This window comes from Dipodomys spectabilis, unplaced genomic scaffold (assembly GCF_019054845.1).
Source record: "Dipodomys spectabilis isolate Male_0828 unplaced genomic scaffold, ASM1905484v1 ptg000370l, whole genome shotgun sequence".
Lineage (NCBI taxonomy): Eukaryota > Metazoa > Chordata > Mammalia > Rodentia > Heteromyidae > Dipodomys > Dipodomys spectabilis.
This window is the reverse complement of record NW_024871047.1, coordinates 1,058,406-1,075,914: the sequence shown is the minus strand read 5'-3', so window position 1 is coordinate 1,075,914 and position 17,509 is coordinate 1,058,406. Positions and strand designations below refer to the sequence as shown.

The window sequence follows — 17,509 nt, the reverse complement described above, 5'->3', positions numbered from 1 at the left end:
AAAATGAGACACATAAATAATAAATATTCTTGCTAGCATGGTAGAAAAGAAGGATACGTTGGAAAACCACATCAACAGAATGATAATCCATTCAAAAATGCATATGCTATTGCTTATTATGTTCTGCTGGTTTTTAGATTCTTTGTTAGATTCTTGTAAATTACCTTTACTTTTCCACCTTGATGCTGAGCTTTTCCATGAGCCCATGGCAGTAGAGCCAGCCAACCATTGACTCTGAAACTTAGAACTAAAATAAATGTTTCCTCTTTTAAAATGTTTGTGTCAGCCATTTTGTCATGGCAATAAAAATGATTTGACTAGCATAACAACTTATTTAATTATATTTGACCATTACTTCATTCATGAAGGACAATTTTATTGTGTGTAGAATTTTCAATGGATGGGCATTTTCTGTTCTCCAGCACTTTGAATGTATCATGCATGCTCTACTGGATTGTATAGTGTCTGCTGTGGAATTGACTCATTGTTTCATGAATTTTCCCTTGTGTGTCAATTAAAGCTTTTTAGTTTCTATATTTAAACTTTTCTCTTTGAGTGGCTAGGAGTAATGGGCACATAAGACCCTCAGATTAATCCCCAGCCCCATAAAAAAGAAAGTGAAAGAATGATATAAAATAAAACTCTCTCAGCCTTTGATTTTTGACAATTTTATTATATGTGCCTCAGGGAGTAAGTACTTGAGTCAACCTGTTTGGAGACTTTTGAGATTCACAATTCTGTGAATAAGTGTAAAGCTTTCTGTTTTTGTTAAACAAGTTTTTTGTTTCACTTCTTCTGAAACCCTCATAATGAAGATATTTGTTGGTTTCATGTTCTTCTACATGTCTTGTAGTCTTTCATTTTTAATATTTTTATTATCTTTAGTTGGTCACAGGAGTTACCATTCAACAAAGCAGTTTATGAGTACAATACATCTTGACTAAACTTTCTTTCTCAGTATTTTTGTTTTTGATGCATGATTAGGTTGACCTTGTCTATAAGTTCTTGCACACTGCGAGAAGAGTTGTCTCTTTCAACTTTATAGAGTAGGATTTTTGTTTTTATTTTTGCTTTTTGCTGGTCTGTGGTTTGAACTAAGAGCCTGAGCACTATCTCTGGACTTTTATGTTCAAGGCTAGTGCTCCACCACTTGAGCCACAGCTCTACTTCCAGTTCTTTTTTTTAAAGATAGTTAATTGGAAATAGGAAGGACTTTACTGCTGGGGCTGGCTTTGAACTGTGATCCTCAGATATCAGGCTCCTGAGTAGCTAGGATTACAGGTGTGAATCACCATGCCCAGCTTACAATAGTTTTCAATAAAAACAATTTAAATGAATCTTAGAATGTCAGTTAGGCAGGGTGCTTCATGGGCCAGGGTGCTGAATTGCAAACTCTCCCCTTGGCCAAAATCACTGCTCCTGGGGATATGCCACCAGACTGGTTCAAGTACTGGACTACATGAATCTATAGAAGTGATAGGCTACTAAGGTGTCCTGCTTACCTTTTTCCTTCAGGGAGAAATCCCTTCTGTTTGTGACCCTGAGATGCAAAGTCTTTCATTCCATTCTCTAAATGATAAAACTCAGTTTCACTGCTCTACACAGTCTCTGGCATGATGTACTCTAATGCTCTCCATTGTTATTGTAGAGTTGATATACAGAGGGTTGCAGTTGCATGACTCAGGTAATGAGTAATGAGTACAATTCTTTTTGAACCATGTCTCCCCTTGTATAGTTTATTTTCCATGTAGTGTCTAGTGAGTACCACTGATGTATTTGTTCACCCTTGTTCTACCTTTTCTGTGCCCCACTTACCCTCCAAAATACAAGCAAACTAATAAACAAGACAAAGGAAAACAAAAGCAGCAACAGTAGCAACTAAACAATGTCTCTTATTTCCTTTACTTGGGATTTATTTCACACAATATTATTTTATATGATCATATGCACATAGCAAATGAGTCTTTGTCAACCATTCCTATGAATATACTTCTTTGGCCTCAGTGTGTGAATGTCTAGGGTCCTGTATAATTTATCATAGTTTAGTGTGGGTGCATATATATTGATTATTCAGTGTGTTACTTGTAAATTTATAGGCACATTCGAGTTAACCACAAACAAAGGAAACCATGCAGCTTATTTTTCTTTGGCTCTGGCTTACTTGGCTTAATAATTTTTTTGTTCTATTTCCTTACAAATGGGGCAATGTCATTCTTTCTGATAGAAACATAGAATTCCATTGTGTATATATACCACATTTTCTTGATCCATTTTCCCACAGAAGGACATCTGGGTTGATTCCATACCTTGCCTGTGAACAGTGCTGCAAAGAATATGGTTTTGCTGGTGGCTTTAGTGTGGCCTGATTTGTGGTCCATTGGATAAATGCCCAGGAGTGTTATTACTAGATCACAGGGAACCTCCATACTGTTTTCCAGAGTGGTTGAACAAGTTTACATTCCTACCAATGGTGTAATAGTGGTTCCTTTTGGCCACATCCCCACCAGCATTTGTTGTTGTTAGTTTTCCTGATAATGGCCATTCTAACTGGAGTGAGGTAGAATCTCAATGTTGTTTTGATTAGCATTTCTTTTATGGCCAGAGATGCTGAATATTTCTTCATGTGTCTATTGGCCATTCTTTTTTTTTCCTCTGAGAAATCTCTTTTTAAGTCTTAAGCCCATTTACGATTGGATTGCTGAGTTTTTGAGATCTTTTTTTTGGGGGGGGGGTTAATTTTTCAGCTCTAAGTATATTTTAGATATGAGGCCCTTGTCTGATGCATAGCTAGTAAAGATTTTCTTCCATTATGTGGGTTTTCTATTTCTCTTTCTAGCTGTGTCCTCTGCCACGCAGAAGTTCTTCAGTTTGATACAATCCCATTTACTGTCTTGCTTTGATTTGTTCTGATTCTGATCCTTTATTTAGAAATTGTCAACCTGTGCCTAGAAGGGCTAGGGTTTACCCTACTCCTTCTTGTAATATTTTCATAGTATCTGGCTTTACATTGAAGCCTTTTGATACATTTAGAGTTGATTCTGGTGCAAGGTGGTGTATGAGTATAGAGCTTCAGTTTTCTACATGTAGATAAACAATTTTGCCAGCACCATTTGTTGAAGAGGCTGTCTTTCTTCCAACCTACGTTTTCATCTCCCTTATCAAATATTAGGTGGCTATATGTTTGTAGGAATATTTCTGGGTCTTCTATTTGTTCCATTGGTCCTCAGGCCTATTCTTGTGCCAGTGCCAAGTTGTATTTATTACTATGGCTTTGTAATATAGCTGAAGTTCAGTAATGATATTCCTTTAGCACTATTCTTCCTGCTAAGCGTAGTTTTTGCTATTCTAGATCTTTTATTATTCCATATGAATTTTTGAGTTGATTTCTCCATTTCTTTTAAGAAAGTTGTTGGGATTTTCATGGGGATTGATTGAATTTGTATATTGCTTTGGCCAGAATTGCCATTTTTACTATGTTAATTCTCTCCCCTCTCCTTTACTTAGATAAAAAGTTTGTTTGGGTCTTTTTTTAGGAGGGAATGGATATTAGATACCTGTGGTTGGTCATCTTACCAATGTCTAAAATTACATAACTATGATTTGCTCCTTAAAATAATATTGATGAATAAAGTTTAAATTTATAATAATAATAAGGCATAAAAAATTAAACTCTTTTTCTCCACAACAGCATCGATCCCCTGAAGGAACCACTAATTTGGTCATTTGATGAAGTAGAGGTATCCAAGGAACAGAAAGAAGCTGTGTTTGAGGTTAGTGGTATTTGAGTTCAAGCCCCGCAACTGGAAAACAAAATTAAAAAATACCAAGAGTGACACAAAAAGAGACATTTTTTTTTAATGCTTGTCCTGGGTGCCTAGCTACCCCACTCCTTTTGAAGCTATTATGAATAGGTTTGTCTTTCTCATTTCTTTTTCAACATGTTTATTATTGGTATATAGAGTGGAAACTGATTTATGCATGTTGATTTCATATCTTGCTACATTGTTAAGAGTATGAAATCTCAGTTTTGTGGTAGAGTCTTTAAACTAGTAAACCAGTGAAACTACTATCTAAGTCAGTTTGGGAGTTCTCAAAGAGAGAAGTACGCTACAATCCAGCACCTACCACTATTGGGCATTTAGCTGAAAGAATGTAAGCCAGGATATAATAGAGGCATATACACACCTATATTTACAATAGCCAAGTGATGGTAAGAGCCTAGATGTCCTACAACTGATAAACGGACTGCTGAAATATGGTTTATACAATGGAATGTTTCTCAGCCATAAAGAAGAATGAAATCTTGTCATTTGTAGGGAAAAGGATAGAGTTGGAAAATGTTGTATAAAGTGAAGCAAGCCAGGCTCAGGATGACAAAGGCTGAATGCTCTCTCTCATAAGTGGATATTAGACTTAAATATGAACACATATAAGATTAGATTTACATGATCCATCTAATTAAAACATGGTATTTGTAAGACACCATGATGAAACCCCTTACATAATCAACATGCAGTTTAGTAAAAAGAATACTAGAAAGCTGAAATGTGTCTGGGCTGGGGTATGGGTACCAGTGGGAGGGGCAGGTGAAGGGAGAGGAAGAAAGAGAGTGAATATAGTTATAATAACCTATGTATATGCATGAAAATAGAACAAAGAAGCTAATGAGACTGGTTTGGGAAGGGGAGGGAGATGGGAGAGAAGAATGAAAGGGGTGAATGTTCAAGATGGATTGTAGGGACAAATAGAAATGTTACAGGGTTTCATTTTACAACTAACTGATGTTAAAAAAACAAACACCTTGGATCTTTGAGATCTAGATAATTTCTCTCACATTTAAGATTTTAAAATAAACTAGACACATATAGAAAAAAATAATATGCATTTGTCTGAGTAGATTTGGTTGACAGAAAAAGGAAAAAGATTGTAAAGTATAAAGATACTAATGATGGAATTGAAGCATCTGATTGAATTTTTCTATTCTAACAGGTATAAGGGAACACTTTCATCACATCATATATTAAACTGCCTATTTCATGTTTTATGTTTCTAAAAGTACTGAGCATCACATCAAGCATCACATCAAGTTAGAATCCAGTAAATAAAGCCATGTCTTCATAAACATGTTGTTTTTTTTTGTAGAATAGAGATTTTCAAAAAACAGATGGGATAAAGTAAAAGGTGTTTACAGCATGGAACCAATGTACTATTTATGTCTTCTGCCTGAATGATTTTAGGCCATGCTTCTTGTGTTTTGAGAAGTCTTCAAACTATTTTAAAAGTTACCACTTTTATTTGATACTGTGCTGTTTAATGAAATAGGCAAAGCAGAGATTTTCTCTACTTAGTTTTATATACTTAACCTGAAATGAGAAGGTTAGATATCAAGGCGGAATGGCATTTATGTTAACAAGTTATATTTAAAAGTGAAAAGAAAAAAAGCCACAAGATTTCTTCCTTCCTTCCTTCCTTCCTTCCTTCCTTCCTTCCTTCCTTCCTTCCTTCCTTCCTTCCTTCCTTCCTTTCTTTCTTTCTTTCTGTCTCTCTCTCTCTCTCTCTCTCTCTCTGTTGTTGTCGGTCATGGGGCTTGAACTCTGGGCCTGGGCACTGTCCCTGTGCTCTTCAGCTCAAGGCTAGCACTCTACCTCTTAAGCCACAGCACCACTTCCAGTTTTCTAGTGGTTTATTGGAGATCAGAGTCTCACTGACTTTCCTGTCCGGGCTGGCTTTGATCCTCAGATCTCAGCCTCCTGAGTAGGTAAGATTACAGGTATGAGCCACTGGAGCCCAGCTACAAGATTTCTTTTAGCAAAATACTAAGGAAACAAATCTTGGGCAATAGCATCGTATTGTCTATTTCTTTTTTAATGTAAATGGGACAAAAGTCTGGGTGACCAGCAGGCTTTGTTGTTGTTTCAAATTATATAGCTTTTGTACTTAAGGAATTTTTAATTGCTAAGAGGATACTTGAAAATTTTTGCTGGAGGGCTGGGAAGGTGGCTCAGTGGTAGAGTGCTTGCCTTGCATGCCTGAGTCCCTGGGTTCGATTCCTCTGCACCACATAAGCAAAAAGAAAAAAGCTGGAAGTGGCGCTGTGGCTCCAGTGGTAGAGCGCTAGCCTTGAGCTGAAGAGCTGAGGGACAGTGCCCAGGCCCAGAGTTCAGGCCCCATGACCGGAACCAAAAAAAAAAAAAAAATTTTTTTTTTGCTGGAAGATTGTTCTAATTTTTGCCTCCCCATATTTTCCTATAATTTTATGTCAACTTTATGCAAAAGAGTTAAACATTAGACTAACGTTTATAAAGTTACATCTTTGGAAGTTTCTCTTGCATATATCATACTTCAGTTATTGTTTGGATACATGTGCATATGAGCCTCTATATATTGCCAAAGTGTTTCTGAGACCACATATTGTCTTTTTACTAATAAGTAAGCTCTATTAATTAGAGTGTAGGCTAATCTATCACAATTATTAGTTCCTCTAAAAGATAAGGACTCAGGAAGCATAGATTATTTTTTACCATATTATAATCCAGAGATATAGGGCTATTCCAGAATGGACAATGAATCAGCTCCAGAAAGTTACCAGGAAAAGTTTTCTTCTATATTGCATGTTCCACTATGCCCTCACGGTTAGGGAGTTGTTCTTGTTATGTGGTTAAAACACAGACACGAGTGACAGAGGAAGGACTAGCAGTTTCCCAGAAGTGACACTGAAGTTACATACTTCACTTGATCCCATATTCAGTTATCCAGGGTATAATTTCAGAGCCACATACCTTCAAGGGAAGCTATGAAATAGTCTAGACTGCACCTGGGTGGGCTGTGTGCACAGATGCAATGTTGGGCTAGTTGTATATTACTTGCAGAGTAGGCTGGATCACTATACCCTTAAATAACTTCTCAGATACCTGATTTGATGACCCAAATGGTATATTAATTCCTTCATCCTTTTTCTATCCAGGATAGTGAAGGAGACTATGTGACTACTCCTCATTGGGATGAGGTCAATAGCCAGAAGTGCCTGGAAATCCACTCCTGGACCCATGGGATCATGACTTTGCCGTGAGTACAGTGTCCAGTGAGAAAGGCACACATCTGATCTAAACATACAGTACCAGTAAAATATGCATTTTCTTTCTAGAGCCAGTCAGGATATGGGATATGAAATATGAGAGACACTTTTCTAGACAATCCCCAAAAGGCAATTACCAAAATTCATCACTTTTTCAAAGCATTCTAACTTTATTTGAAACTGGTTCAAAGATAGAGATTAACTGGAAACAGTTTAGAATCAAGGGTATTGTGAATAAATGACTCTCACCTATTTATCCCAATCCCTTCCTCATTCCAATAATTGTCTCATGTGCTAAAAACTGAGAATACAGAAAATAATACACAATCCTTGTACATCAGGAATTACCTATGTTATAATACTTTTTTTAATTCTAGCTTTTTTTAACTTGATTCCTTTGATGTGCAGAAGCATTTTAACTGGATATATTTCCATTTGTGCATTCTTTTTTGTGGGGAGAAGTGGTTGGTCATGGGGCTTGAACTCTGGGCCCGGGCACTGTCCATGAGCTTTTCAGTTCAAGGTGAGCACTTTACCACTTGAGCCACAGTGCTACTTCCTGTTTTCTGTGGTTAATTGGAGGTAAGAGTATCACAGATTTTCCTGCCCGGGCTGGCTCTGAACCGCCATCCTCAGATCTCAGCACCCAGAGTAGGTAGGATTATAGGCATGAGCCACCAGTGCCTGGCTTTGTGCATTCTTAATCTTATTTCCATTTAGGGTCCAATTCAGAAAATAGTGACCTATGACAGTATTTTTAAGTGTTTCCACTCTGTTTTCCTGTAGTAGTTTCAAAGTTCATGTCTTCTATTAAGATCTTTTACTTAGACATTTTCAGAGTTGAGACACAGTGTTCTAATGTCAGCCTTTTATATGTGCCATCCCGATTTCCCAACACTATATGTTGAAGAGATTCTTTTTTCCAAATTTATGTTTTTGATTTGTCAAAAATCAGATGGTTCTACCTGTGTGAGTTTATCTCTGGGCTCCTATAGCTATGAAATTTCTTTAGTCACTGACATTACTGTATCCTCAAAGTTCTGGCAAATTGTATTTCCTTTTAATCTAGGAATTTTTTTTTATTACACACCCATATTTCTTTGATGATCCACTAAGACAATTTAAGGGATTTTATTTGAATGCATATGTCTTTGAATTTTTCTGGAGTTATTCTTGCCACTGATCTTTCATTTTTATTCAATAGTTGAGAACCCACAGGAAGTTATTTCAATTTTTGCCTTTTTGGGCTTATTATATATCACAAAATATGATCTATTGGGGGTAAGATGCATGGACTACTGAGAAGAGTGTTCTGTGGCTGTTGAGTGGAATGCTCTGTAGGCGTCTTGTCAGTGCATTTGATCTGATGTGTCATATAATTCTGAAGCTCTTTGTTGATTTATTTTTGTCAAGGGGATTATTTATTGATGGAAATAGGCACTAAAGTCACCCACTGTTTCACTATTACTTGTGCTTACATGTTTATTAGTGTTTGATTTATGTAGCCTGTTTCACTTACCTTTATTTATTTTTATTTTTCATTTGTTGTTGTGGGGCTTGAATTCAGGGCCTGGGCACTGTCCCACTGTCACTTGCTTAGGGCTAGTGCTTTACCACTTTGGGCCATAGCTCCACTTCCAGGATTTGAGTGGTTAATTAGAGATAAGAGTCTCACTGGGACTTTCTTGCCATGGCTGGCTTTGAACCATGTTCCTCAGATCTCTGCCTCCTGAGTAGCTAGGATTATAGGCATGAGCCACTGGCACCCAGCTTCATACATTTTTTTAAATTGTTATTATAAAGGAGATGTGCAGAGAGGTTGCAGTTAATTAAGTCAAATAAAGAGCATATTTCTTTTTAACAATAATACCCCTTCTCTCACTCTCTCCTAGTTTTTCTTTCACCTACAAGTTATATAGTTCCCCTTTTCAACAGTGTCTACTGAGTACCAGTGCTACAGTTGTTCACTCTTTGTCCCACCATTTTTGTGCTCTCCCTTTACCTTCCCAAACACATATAAATGAACAAACAAGACAAAAGGAAAAGAAAACAGAATCAACAATTGTTTCTTTCTTTCTTTCTTTCTTTCTTTTTTTTTTATCGGTCATGGGGCTTGAACTCTAGGCTTGGGCGTTGTCCCTCAGCTCTTCAGCTCAAGGCAAGCGCCCTACCGCTTGAGCCACAGCACCACTTCCACAGAATCAACAATTAAGAAAAAAACCTCTTGCCGGGCTCCGGTGGCTCATGCCTGTAATCCTAGGTACTCAGGAGGCTGAGATCTGAGGATCACAGTTCAAAGCCAGCCAGGGCAGGAAAGTCCGTGAGACTCTTATCTCCAATAAACCACTAGAAAACCAGAAGTGGCACTGTGGATCAAGTGGTAGAATGCTTGCCTTGAGTGAAAAGCACAGGGACAGTGCCCAGCCCAGAGTTCAAGCCCCATGACCAACCAAAAAAGAAAGAAAGAAAGAAAGAAAAAATCTCTTGTTTCCATTCCCTGGAGTTCTTTTCAATAAACATTATTTTATATGATCAGATACACATAGCTATTGTGCCTTTGTGTTCCTCTCCTAAGAAAATCCTCCTTTGGTCTTACTGTATGTGATTGTTTAGAGATGTGTATAATCTATCATGTTCCAATGTATTTTTTTAACCATATAATGTTTTCTTGTAGATTTTTTGTCAGTCCTGGGACTGGAACTCAGGGCCTGGGCACTGTCTTTTAACCTCTGTGTGCTCAAGGCTAGTGTTCTACCACTTCAACCACAGTACCACTTCTGGCTTTTTCTGAGTAATTCATTGGAACTAAAAGTCTCATGGACTTTTCTGTCTGGGCTGCCTTCGTATTGCAATCCTCAGATCTCATCTTCCTGAGTAGCTAAGATTACGGGTGTGAGACACAGTTGCCCAGTTTTATTTGAAGATTTATGGGCACATTCTAGCTACCACAAATGAGGGAAAATATGCAACCTGTCTTTCTCTAAGTCTGGCTTACTTCGCTTAATATAATTTTTTCCAAGATTTTCTATTTCACTTATCTTTAATGTTATATTCTTTATCCCCTTTGGTCAATTTTCGATTGATCTGTCAAATAGGCATATAGGTACTCTTGCTTGCTTTTAGACTCTATTTTCTTGGAATATCTTTTTGCCTTTCCTTTTAAAGTCTGTGATTATGTCTGCCAATGAGTTGCATTTCTTATGCAACAAAATGTTGTTTTTGTTTCTTTTTAAAAAATCCAATCAGCTTTGTGTCTCTTGATAGGAGAATTAAGAATGCTACCATTCAGAGATATTATTGAAAGGTATATAGTAATTCCTGTAATCTTTTATATATGTTTCTTTCCTAATCCTTACTTGCTTATCTACTCATCTAATGGAACTTATTTTTTCCATTTTTCTTTTTTTTTTTTTGTCGGTCATGGGACTTGAACTTGGTCTGGATGCTGTCCCTGAGCTCTTCAGCTCAAAGCTAGCACTTTACTACTTGAGCCACAGTGCTACTTTCTCCATTTTTCTTCTCTTTTTCTGTTTTTGTCGTTCATGGGACTTGAACTCTGGGCTTGGGCGCTGTCCCTCAGCTCTTCAGCTCAAGGCGAGCACACTACCGCTTGAGCTACAGCGCCACTTCTGGTTTTCTAGTGGTTTATTTTTGGAGATGAGAGTCTCATGGACTTTCCTGCCTGGATTGGCTTTGAACTGTGATCCTCAGATCTCAGCCGCCTGAATAGCTAGGATTGCAGGCATGAGCCACTGGTGCCCGGCAACTTCGTTATTTTCTTAACAGTAGTCTGTAACCATGGACATAAAAATATAACTTTTTTGTTTTTCACAATTTTTTCTGGGGCTTGAACTCAGGGTCTGGGCATTGTCCCTAATCTTTTTTTTGAGGGGGGGGGTCCAGTCATGGGGCCTGAACTCTGGGCCTGGGCGCTGTCCCTCAGCTCTTCAGCTCAAGGCTAGTGCTGTACCACTTGAGCCACAGCGCCACTTCCAGCTTTTTTTCTTTTTGCTTATGTGGTGCTGGGGAATCGAACTCAGGATCTCAGGCATGCAAGGCAAGCACTCTACCACTGAGCCATTTTCCCAGCCCCCCTAAGCTTTTTTACTCGAGGCTAGCTCTCTATCAGTTTGACCCGTAGCTCTACTTCCAGTTTTCTGGTGATTATAGAGATAAGAGTCTCACAGACTTTTCTCCCATAATCTTCAGATCTCAGCCTCCTGAGTAGCTAGGATAACAGGCATGAGCTAATGGCATCCAGTTTTCCCATATTTTTATTGCATTGGTCTTACAATGGTATTTTATTTGGACATGACCATAAATGTATCTAATGTACCTTGATGATATGCATTCCCCCATTCCTGTCTCTCGTCTCCCTTCTCTTTCCAAATCAGTCTCAACAAACTTCATTGTTCCATTCTGTCAAGTATATATTATCCATAGTCGTCTTCTGCATTTGATCTCCTCTTCCACCCCACTAGTATCTATAACACAGATAGGACTTGTTTACCTTTTGTCATTCATTATTTTAACTATATGTTAGTTTTTAAATGAGCTTTCACCATAGAATTTCATAGCTGAGCTATATAGTTTTATTCCAGAATCATTGTGTGTGTGTGTGTGTGTGTGTGTGTGTGTTGTGTATGTGTGTTTGTGTCTGTGTGTACATGCTGGTCATATGGCTTAAACTCAGGGCTTGATATTGTTCCTGAGTTTTTTTTATTCAAGGCTTCTCCTTCTGGCTTTTTGTTGATTAATTAGAGTAAGAGTCTCAAAGACTATCCTGGCTTCAAACCAAAATCCTCAGATCTCAGCCTTTTGAGTAGTTAGGATTATATGCATGAGCCACTGTTATCCTTGTTTTGTTGTTGTTGTTGTTTTTTATTGGTATCACAACATGACTAGTGAGTTTTCTTTTTTACTTTTTTTGTGTGTGACAATACTAGGGCTTGAACTTGGAGACTAGGTGCTGTCCCCCAGCATTTTTGCTCAAGGCTAATACCTTGCCACTTTATCCACAGCTCCACTTCTCACTTTTTGATATTTAATTGGAGATATGAGTCTCTCAGATTTTCCTGCCTGGATTGGATTTGAATTGTGATCCTTAGATCTCAGCCTCTTGAGTAGCTAGGATTACAGGCAACCAGTGGTACCGTTATTATCTATTTAAACTTAACATTGATTAGTTGTACAAGCTGGTTTAATAATGTTGTATAAATATGTGTTTGCAGCATATCCTCTTCATATTCACACCTACCATTGCTCTTCCCCTTCCTTTTTCATCTCCTTCTTAAAGTGACCCCAACAGGTTTCATTCTTCTTTCTGTTTCCATATATATAGATATATATATGTATATGTATATATATATATATATATATATATGTGTGTATTTCATCCATATTAGCCATATTGCATGCTCTACATTTCCCCCTCCCACTAGTTACCCCCTCATGCAGGAACTTTAGTTTTCTGTCATTCATTTTTATGTGTACGTTGATTGCTCAAAGATGTTTTAAAATATTTCACATTTGTATCAATTACATTAATCAGATTTACCTGTGTGATACTCTCCCCTCCTCCTTTAACCTCGATTATTCATGTTTTCAGTGAGTTTCATCATGTGATCTTGGTATAGAGATAATGTATTTGTATATTCTTCACATTGTAGTAGTCCCTTTCTTTCCCTCCTCTCCCTTTTTAATTCTTTTTCTGTGGGGTCATTGACTTTACCATCATTGGAAACAATTATTATGGAAGTGTTAACTCTTTATAGTTATATTGTCTTGATTTTTCATGTTTTTGTGTTTCTTATGTGATATTTGCACATATTGGGCCAAATTGTTTGTTGGAGGTTTTAGTTTCATGCATTATTTGAATTGAAGAATGAACAATTGATTGGCATACCTACTATGTACATACAGAAATAAGAACAATAATCACTCCAACTCCAATATATTTAGAGGAAAAAATAGTAAATCTTAACTAAGAAGATACTTAAGAATAAGAACTAAAAGAAATAAGAGGAACAACCCTACTAAGTAGTGCAACATATAAAATGAAATGAAAATGAAAAAAAGATGTTGAGTCAAATATAAAGGCACTGAAAAAGAAGGAATTCAAAAATATTTGGCAGCCAGGTTCTGGTGTTCATGATCTTGGCTACTCAGAATGATGAGATCCAAGGATTACAGTTTCCAGGAAGGAAAGTCCATGAAACTCTTTTCCACAATTAACCAACAAAAAGCAGAAGTAGGATTATGGCTCAAGTTGGTACAATACCGGCTTTGGACAGCACCCAGGCCTTGAGTTCAAGTCCCAATTTCGGCAAAATACATGCAACAAAGAAAGTGGAATAAGAAAGAAAGGAAATAATAATGATAATAATAAAGCCCAGAAAACAAACTAGTCATAATGGGGCTAACATCTATAAATACCTTCTGTAAAAGCCAAAACACAATGTAGAAAATGTACTCAGTATAGATATATGATGTACAGTAAATGATCAGCACTTGTTAGCTAACAATAGGAGTATCATCATCATGCAAAAGCATGAGACCTCTCTGAAATTTCTTTGCCCATTTAGGAAAATCTAGACTCATATAGTATCTTAAAATTTCAGAGCTGAATAAAGTTTTTGAAACAATTCATGGCAAGCCCATTATGATATAGACACGGAAGATGTAGAACAGAGTAAGGATTTCTCCAAAATCAAAAAAGCCCACTTAAATCAAGTTGAAATTTGTATTCATGTCAGTGGTGTCAAGGCATAGAAATACGTGTTGGAGTAAGTTCTAAGGTTATCCCGTCCAACCATGTACCTTCTTGCTCATCTAACTTATGAGAAAACTGAAGCACATCAAGATGGCATGACTATCTCAATGTCACCTGGAGCTTGAGGCAGTAGTAGCAGATATACATATGCTTTATGGCAAATGATCTTGGTTAATTTTCTTCAATAAGATCAGAAAATGCCTATCTAGAAGCACAGTTCCTGTATCTGTTTCTATACGACAATGCATGGATGCACGCACTAAACTCTGGTTTCCCTAAATGAAGTCACTGAGTTTTCAAAAGAAGAATCAGATTTCCTCCATTTCCTCCATATTCACCATTCTGTGGTACCCCTTCAACTAAAGGACACACTATTCCAAAACCATGAGTTCTAAGTTAAGCTTGTTTTTCTTTCCCTTGACCAGCCTGAAAGGTATCAACAAGAGCAAGGAGTCCCTTCTGATGGAGACTGAACTGGATCTTGTAAAGTATAATTTGGCCTCTGAGCTTGAAGAGGAAGAACAGATGGAAGATAGCGCTCTCCTGCCTCTGGATCCCACTCTTGAGTGCCATAGTCCACCTCCTGACTATAATCTTGTGGTCCACTGCAGCACTCTGCCTATGTAACTCACTATTGGCTCCCTTCCTTTGCCATCCTTTTGCATGTCACTCCCTTTCCTCCTAACAATCAGTTCTTTTCATATCTATGTCATGGTAACACTACTAAATTGACACTGAAGAAGGGGAGAAACAGTATTTTGGCCAATAATCTCAGTTCCTTACACTTTCAAAAGGGACATAACTGGTCCAAGTCGAGCTCCCAAACCTGACACAGAGACAGAAGCAAGTTCACTCTCAATATTTGCCACTAAACAGCTATCAAATCACTTACATATGACCAGTCCCATTAGCTCTGTGTGTGCTTCTCACTAACCTGTCCCATTATTCTTTCATAAAGGATACTAGGGGGAATAATCTCTGGCTTCTCCTCAAAGACCTTCATGTTCTCCAGGTACATAAATAGTGAACTAACCAACATTCCATCATTCTGTTCAAATATTCTTTTTCATATCCCACTGTGGATATGTTATCTATTTTTTCTTTGTTGGTATTTTATTAATTTTTTGTCTTAACTTACCCTTTTCATTTTTGAGTATAACTTTATGTAGCCATATGTGTGTGTATACAACCTTTTGTTTCTAACTTGTTATCAGAAACCAACAATGATGTGTGAAATTGATAGTGTTTTTATATGCAGAACAGCATCTCTCATGAAGGGTGAAAAATGATTTCTAACAATAATTGGAGTACATCAATAACCATAAGATTGTTGCTGGCTGGCCCTGTCATTTATACAAGTCTTAGTTTAAGACTCTGAGCTGGTAAACCATGAAACCCCTCATCGCTCACTTACTCCTCCTTTCCTACTATTGGGCAAAAAGGGTCTATGAATCTCTCGGTGCCCTCTCAACCTTATAGTGAAGTACTTCCTCCAAATGGGATGTTGTTCTGAAATGCAGCAACCAAAACCATTTGTCTTAGTAAACAGCTAAGAGAAAGCAATGAGAAGAATAGAATTTCACTCTTTGTCTTCTGCTTCAAATAGAAAATCTCGTTCCCTCCTCAGAAGAAAAGGGCAATCCTTTCCTCCTGTTCCTTGCCACACCAAGCAAAATGTGAACAGGAATCCCTGGCTGATCAATAGATGAAGGTTAGGGGAAAGAAAACAAGTATCCTTCAAATTCCCAGTGCAGCAAAATAATCCCACCATATAAGAGTCTACTCTCTATCTCTCATATTTCACTTCCTTTGTGGACTATGATCTTACTGGTCTAAAACCATTCCAGCAAAAACCTCAAACGTAAGATTTGCAAATAAAGCACAAACTCAAATATATCCCCAACACTACAGAGCTTCACCTTATATAGTTCTTTGCCTAGATTGAAAATATGCACCAAAAAACTCCCCCCACTTCCCCTTTAAATTGTATCTGATTATGCAATCAAATTAATGTCTTGTATTTTAATAAAAATGTCTGTATGTATTTCATCCAGAGGCATTTTCTCTCTACATGCATTTGGTATACAATATGGTTTTAAAAAATTCAGTCATGGGTCTTGAATCCAGGGCCTGAGTGCTGTCCCTGTGTTCTTTCACTCAAGGGTAGCACTCTACCACCTTGAGCCACAGTGCCACTTCCTGTTTTCTAGTGGTTAAGTGGAGATAAGAGTTTCTCAGACTTTCCTAGGATGGCTATGGACTGCTATCCCCAGATCTCAGCTTCCTGGGTAGCTAGGATTACAGGCCTGAGCCACCAGCACCCAGCCAAAATATGTTTTTGAAAGTTTAAACTGCTATTGCATCCTGGCAACCTTTTTTCATATGAGATCATTTTATGACCATGGTATATAAAATTGCAAACTTTGAAGAAGACCACAGGTCCATATTTTTCTTAAGTGTGAGGCCAAAGGAGTAACCTGATTGACCTTCAGTCTGCCTTAGATCTGTAACACTCTTAGTGCATTGAGCCAATTGAAAATGATCTCCTGAAAAAAGTCTGCCATGGTGTACCTGGCAACCTAGGTTAATACTTTGCCAAAGTTTCTCTTGCACCAGGGTATCTTTATTGTGGTGGTCAATTTAGGGACTATTTTTTGTGTGTGCTGGTACTGTGGCTTGAACTCAGGACCTTGTATTCTCTTTTACCTTTTTGCTTAAGGCTGTCACTCTACCAGTTGTACCTTACTGGTTAATGATAACTAGATAGTGGTTAATGGTAACTGGTTAATTGGAAGTAAGAATCTCTTCAAGTTTTCTGTCCAGGTTGGCTTTTAACTCTGATATTCAGATATCAGCCTCTTGAGTAGCTAAGGTTACAGGTATAAATGCCTGGTGCCTCACTAGGCTATGTTTTTATGTACAACCAAATGCAGAAGTTTCTCAGAAAATCCAAATAAGAAATAAGTAACAAGACTCAATGTCAAGAGGAAGAACATGGGAAAAGTCCCAACTGGTAAGTAATGAAAATTAGGAACATCATAATAGCAAATATGTTAAGCATAGGTTTTGAGAAATACTGCAGAGAGCAAATTTTGATTGCCACAAGACAGTGGAAGTTCAGTAGCATAAACAAAATGAATGAGACAACCTGGTATTTTATAATCACATACAAGTGCCTTCTATGGAACCATCAGACAAACAACTTCAACCTTGAAGAGTTACCAACTTTCTAAAACTTGATCCTTAAATATTTGGGTTCCAGCATTGGGAGAGAAATGCTGAGTGAGCTTTTTCTTTGTGCAAGCACTATATTGAGAAGTATAGACAAAACGTGGTAGAAATGAATAGTTGTACATACTTGATTCCAAACACTGCTTAGCTTTGGGATAAACAGATAAACCATATGAAGCCCCTGTCTTAGAAGATTTCAAAGTTGTCAATTACAGAGATTTATAAAGGAAGAATTAAAAAATTTAAAGTTGTACAATTACGTGTAGTAATGAGGATCATGAACAGTCACATACAGTAGATGAGAGAAATATATCAGGACAAGCATTGAGGAGAGCAGCACTCCACAACTAATTAGTAAAATATAAGGTATTAATACTCACCCAGCAATTGTTTCCTGTGAGGAAGACATTTCATATACATTACAACATTTG

General features: G+C 37.4%; 1 protein-coding gene across 3 annotated transcripts in view; it reads left to right on the top strand.

Moving 5' to 3' along the window:
- The window catches only part of LOC122096363 (vascular endothelial growth factor receptor kdr-like), a 179,940-nt gene extending 164,044 nt beyond the window's left edge, over positions 1 to 15,896 (top strand). For all 3 annotated transcript variants that reach the window (XM_042666894.1, XM_042666892.1, XM_042666893.1), the window contains exons 29-31: positions 3,689 to 3,770; positions 6,965 to 7,065; positions 14,273 to 15,896. In XM_042666894.1, coding sequence (XP_042522828.1) covers positions 3,689 to 3,770; positions 6,965 to 7,065; positions 14,273 to 14,474 — 385 coding nt within the window. In that variant the 3' untranslated portion in view covers positions 14,475 to 15,896. The remainder of the gene's footprint in view (positions 1 to 3,688; positions 3,771 to 6,964; positions 7,066 to 14,272) is intronic.
- The last annotated feature ends 1,613 nt before the right edge of the window (positions 15,897 to 17,509 follow it).